General features: G+C 44.9%; 1 protein-coding gene across 1 annotated transcript in view; it reads left to right on the top strand.

Annotated features, from left to right (window-relative positions):
- Window positions 1–4,725, top strand: part of kctd15b (potassium channel tetramerization domain containing 15b) — a 28,079-nt gene extending 23,354 nt beyond the window's left edge. Inside the window, exon 5 of the mRNA XM_076156350.1 lies at window positions 1,519–4,725. Within this exon, the coding sequence (XP_076012465.1) occupies window positions 1,519–1,677 (159 nt within the window). The 3' untranslated portion in view covers window positions 1,678–4,725. The remainder of the gene's footprint in view (window positions 1–1,518) is intronic.
- Window positions 4,726–6,000: the final 1,275 nt, after the last annotated feature.

Genomic DNA, 6,000 nt, shown 5'->3' on the forward strand with positions numbered 1-6,000 from the left:
CACACCACAAAACCCTCACATGGATTACAGCAGACAGGCAGAGGAGCTGGACCTAGAGTGTGTGTGTGTGTGTGTGTGTGTGTGTGTGTGTGTGTGTGTGTGTGTGTGTGCACTTTGTTGTCCACAAGTGTATCTTTATCTGGGCTGGTGTGTGTGTGTGTGAGGATGTTGTTTTCCCGAGGTGGGAATAACTTCAACTCAAATATTGTGTGTAATAAAAGAATTTCAGGTCAATTCAAGGTGAGATAAACTCCTAACATGTTGCTGTTGTCAGGTAAAGCTCATATCTCAGCTTTGTATCTCAGGGATCCATGTAGAAGTTATAAAAGTCAAAGAAGTAAGTTAGAGGGGAAAGATTTATTATCTCAAAAGCTCTTTATTTCATCCCCAAATCTCTAAAACTGGAGATACAAGTTTTTTCCCTGTGTGGGCCAGATACTTAGTCATACATCAACACTGTTATTTGACACTTAAGTACTTTTGGCAGTCTGGTATGTTTTCCAGTGACAGCTTATTTAATTCAGCATATTTTCTCTGTCTAAGTGTTTAAAGTAACAGATTGGAGTATTTCTTCTCCCACCTGTGATCAGTGCCCAGTGAATAAGGCAGACCAGATGGGAAGGCTAACACACTCCTCACACTCCCTCTCGCCTTTGTCCTCGCCGCAGATCGCCCCGACTCCGTATCTCCATTCCCCGCACGTCGCTCTTTCTCCTTTCGCTCACGGTCTTCTTCTTCCCTTTTCTCCCTCTCACCCTGGCCTCATTACTCAAATTAGGAGCCCCAGTAATCACCAGGCTGAGCTCCACTCAGCTTCTTAACACACCTCACTCACACTCACACTGTCCTCATCCCTTTGAGCTCATGCCCCTCAGTTCAGTAGCCAATCCGGCAACAAGCGGCCATGAATATTGCAGGGATGGTTGTGATGTGGGAGAGCCCTGTGGTGTTATTCCATGGCTGCACGTGATTGGAGGAGGAGGGGAGGTTAATGACATGCTGCATGTTGTGACTGATGAGATATCTGAGGGTGATGTAAGGCAGATGGACGGACGGATGGTGATTAAAAATTGATAATCAGGCGATGCGAGTCCAAATGAACACGCGCTGGAAATATCCAAGCGGCTGCTGCACACTGAGAGACAACGTTTAACGTAATGAGGAAAGCAAATGAACAAGATTCAGCTTTTAACAAATACTGAAAAGCTTAATGACCAAGGCTGAGGTTAGGCCACGCCCACTCAACTTTAGCAGCCAATCATAGCCAAACAGTAAGGAATGAAGATGGATCAGACGCAGGCACAAGGAATCCTGGGAATTTTGATTGTATGGCTCACGGTTCAAAGGTTAAAGTGGTAATTACAGCGCCACCATCAGGCGACCCGTTCATTTGGAGATGACAGTGAAACACAGGCAGAGCTCAGGGGCGGCGCACATGCTGCCTCATTTGAAGTTCACTGAGCGTGTTTGAGCCATGATCCTAACGTCTCTCTGGTCTCTCTCGTCCCGTCCTCGCAGGTTCTGGAGCGTCTTTTCCAGAAAGGTTTCAGCGTGGCGGCGTCTTGCGGCGGCGGAGTGGACTCCTCCCAGTTCAGCGAGTACGTGTTGTGTCGCGAGGACCGGCGGAGTCACTCCATCAACACGCCCATCAGGATAAAACAGGAACCCCTGGACTAGAGCATTCTGGGAGAGGGACTACCCCACCACCAACACCACCAACACCACCAACACCATCTCCTCCATCCCCTCACAGCGCCACCAACCTAAGAGGACCGCAACGCCACGCCAACTCCAAATTGCCCCCCCCCCCCCCCTTGCAATTACAGAAACACACACCTAAGTATTAGCAGAGGCTTGTTAAGCTTAACCAGCGTTCAAAGCCACTGAGGGGAATGTAGAACTAAACAAAGGGAAAAGGTTTCATAGAGCCCGAAGAATTTGGAACTGCGATAACAAAAAATGGACTCAACACTTCTGCAGCGTGATCAGTTGACTTTTTCCCTCAAACCTCACACTTTTGGAGATACTCGCACACACACACACACACACACACACACATACACACACACACCTGCCCCTGAGTCCTGATATACACCCCAACTCCAGGCACACTCCACTCACCTATGCCTCTGTGGACACAGCGCTCGGCATCACGCCGTCCGGTCCTGTGTCTGTGTGAGGTCCCGTGTGTTTAGACTCAGACCGTGTTCAAGAAGGTCTGGGCCAAAGTGGGACAAGGAAGTTGAGAAAAACGGGAAAAAAAGACACAATCCAATCGCACAAATCCTCCAAAATCCCACATCTCTGCTCCACAGGCCTCGCTGCAGACAAGGCGGCCTTACAGAAAGCAGCATCTTTTGCCAAACTGATTGTTTCTTATTGTTTCTTCATGTTCTACTTGCTCCTTTTTGCGCTTCTTATCATGTCACGGTGTAAACAATTATTATTAATAGGATTATTTTGAATGTGTCTCTTTTTGTTTTCCTGTCTCCAATATGAAGGATGTATGAACGTTGTATTCATTAGGCTTTGGGAGCTTGCGAGCGAGCGAGCGAGCGTTTCTTGGCAGTAGCTGCAGCACTCGGCTGTCTGCAGGCTATGTGGCTAAAGAGATCCTGGCTGGCAAAGCATTCAGAGTCGGAAAAGTCCCATTGTTCAGATGGGGATGGAAGGGAACCTGGATATTTCTCCATTGTTTATTGTCAAATGTGTAGCACACATTAAAAAAAAAAGTGCTCTGGAATTCCGACTTATTAGCTCCAAAACATATCTGGGATTTCTAATGGGATCCTCTCACACACACACACACACACGAGCACTAAAAACGGTTTATTTTAAAGTAAAAGGACATCAATTTGAGACGGGAAAACCTGAAATTGAAGCGTGCTGCAGCTCTGTCCAGTAAGAATGTCGATGACTTGAGAAGGAGGGCAGCCGACATTTACCAGTATGTCTCAGTGACCAGGAGGAGATGTACTCTAAAAGCTCAACCATGTTTCTTTGCACTTAAACGTTTTCCTACACAGTGACCCCGCCCGGCTTCCTCTATCTCTTCTATACGGTTGTTTGAACCCCAGTAAACGCTGCCGAGTCCACCTGTGCCAGTTTCCATAGTTGAGGTAGTTTCAAGCAAAAATGAAGAAACGGTGCCTATTTTGTTGATTGTACAGATATGATGACATCGTGTCGCTAAAGAAGCACCGATGCGTTATTTGACACAAAACACATGAAAACAGTTCTAAGCTCTCTCTATCTTGTCTCGTCTCTCAGTCAGACCGCACCGGGGCGCTCAGAGTTTCTTTCTTTCTCTCAACATTGTTACTTCTAAACCCAGATGACTTCGTCAGTACTTCTCCTACAGAACCCAGAGTGAGCCAGCTCCACAAAAGAGGGCGAGAGGTTGATATTTACTTTATCCTGCTCGCATTCTTTTGGTCTTATTCCCAACATTTCTGGATCAAAGCCACGAACAAGAAAGGCCGAGTGTTGGGTTGGCTCTTCGTATTTGTGTGTAACTTACAGATGCTGTTTCGTCCGTTCCAGAAGATCAATCCTGAGCCGCGTGGGCGCTGACGGTTGTTTAAGTTAAACTGGTGTCCATTTTCAATAAAGTAGTTATATATATAGATGTTTTAAAGTGGGCATTAGTTCTTTTGACCATCTTGTCCTGTTATCTCCGTCCCTCTCTGGACAGCCACTGATTAAACAAAGCCTGGGTTGAAGATGATCAGGGCGTCAAGCGTAGCTCCCAGTCCCGCCCAGTCCACCCCGGGGTTCTCTCTCTCAGTCGAGCCCGCCTTTGTTCTGACCTGCTAGTGGCCAGCGCCTTTGCATCCCAGTGTCCTCAAAGGGAATGGTCAACCAGGGCCTTTCATGTGTGTGCTGAGGGATGTGAGGGCTCCGTCGCTCCCCTCCTCCCCAAGGCTCCCCGGGCTCAGCGGTACCAGGAGAAGGCTGAGGTTGCGTCCCCCCCTGCTGCTGTGTCATCGCCGTGCCGCTTCTCAGAGAGACCGGGTGGCTCGCTGTACCAAAAACCAAACAAACTGATGAGTCAAAGCTGTAAACATACGGCCGGTCTCGCCCTCACTCTGCTGCTGATCACAAGCTAACTTCTCCCTAGATTCACTGGGTGTGAGTTGTGGAGGGTTAGTGGACAACGGTACAAACCTGCCCAGCACATCTGCATGCATAACGTCTTCAGGCAGGAAGGAGCGGTTGTTTTTTAATGAAAGAATACGTTTGAACAGCTTTCAAGGTCATGAAATTCTGAAAATCTGAGAAAATCAAGCAAGGGAGAAGGAGCAAAACCCAAACTGGTCAATATCCAGGTCAACTAGAAGCACCATACAAACCCGATAGGACCCAAACTTCATACACATGTTCACACATCCCAACCTCTCCAGCAAAGGACTGGACAGTGGTCAGCCAGTTTCCATGGCATTCCAAGCACCTCTGAGGCGGGTCAGATGTACAGCTGTTGTATATTGAATTATCAGGACTCTGGGTTTGACGTAACCCTCATGTTATTAAGAGACCGCTTAGTCCTCTACACAAAAAAGAATGAAACGAATTCAGAGCATTACATTGTGTACATATGGATTAAAACATTTCAAAGGGTATAATAAGGTGCAAATGTATATTATTTAAAGTGTTTTAAACAATTAGACTGTGGTATTAAAGGGCATGTGTTCATTTACAGTGTCTCCATTTGACTTTTCTTGCATATTTGCGATAATAAAAGGATGTACTGTAAATGTGGTGTACGTCTCATTGCTCTCATGTTGTTCAGGCAAGGTTTTTAGAATGTCTTTATTCAATCTGTTGAGTTCTTTGTTTCTGCAGTAACCACAGTGTTGCAGTTCAGTATTACGTTAAGAATTATAAGCATTATGTTATTCATATATCTCTAATCTCTTTATATATCTCTTTTCAGGGATATTGTGTTAAAAGGGCCACAAAAGGGCGTGTTTCCATTCAGTGTGCACAGCAGTGCTCAAGCAAAAGAGAATTACACAAGATCACAAAGAGGTTTTTCACATCAATAGATCAGATTATTTAAATTTATATGGTGTATGTCCAATTGGATTATATCAAAATTATAAATTAACAATAATAATGAAATTATCAAAGGTTAAATAATAATGATCTTGCCCCCAAAAGACAGGATTCAATGTTGTGGCATTCATAATACAGCTCGCTTGTTTTCCCTCAGTCTTTTACTTTGATATGTTGCCTGAAAAGAGCTCTAGTAACATCTGTAATAACTGTATTCATGCTGTGAAATTAACCGTGGCTTTGGCCCTCGCTATCTTCACTGTTGATTGTAATATTTGTGATCTATAACATTGTGGTTATTGCGGACAAAGCCATTCTTGCCGGATGAGTTTCAGCTTTATGGTTAAACTGAAACATGTAAGCATGAATACGATCAGAGGACCTCAGCTGAACTCTCAGCTCTCTGTAATTCAGCACATGAAGCCTGTTAAGCCTCACCAGCGCTCACAAGCACACTGGAACCACAGCTCCCCATTCCTACTTCAAATTTTTGAAGGTCGTCTTCAGGGCTAAAACCAGATCAGCAGTCTGAAGCTCCAGAGGGACTGAAGAGGAAACCAAAATCTTGAAAAAACCAATATGCTGCCAAAGTCCAATATTTTGCACCAAGTTAAACGGTTTGGTCTTCTCAGAAATGTTTCGGCTTAATTAGCAGCAGAAACCTAAGGGGACTTTCATAGATGAGCAGCCGCGTTTAGCTCAGTTTGTAGCTGAGAATGTGCGGTGCTGGGAAATGGAAATTAAGCAGCTTCATTAGGTGATTTTGCTACAGATGTCTTGCAAAAATTGATGGTTTTATTAATTAAAAAATGTACAGATTGGACAGAGAAAATGTGTGCTAAAGGTTACAATAATCTATAAAGCAAGCAAATAATGATTGCTATAATAAATATGTAAATGTGTATCCTGTTAGAATGAAACCAAACGGATGAAGTCAGCGTCTGA

The sequence above is a fragment of the Genypterus blacodes genome, unplaced genomic scaffold, assembly GCF_046128005.1.
Source record: "Genypterus blacodes isolate CSIRO-AG114 ecotype Tasmania unplaced genomic scaffold, CSIRO-AGI_Gbla_v1 ptg000067l_1, whole genome shotgun sequence".
Classification (NCBI taxonomy): Eukaryota; Metazoa; Chordata; class Actinopteri; order Ophidiiformes; family Ophidiidae; genus Genypterus; species Genypterus blacodes.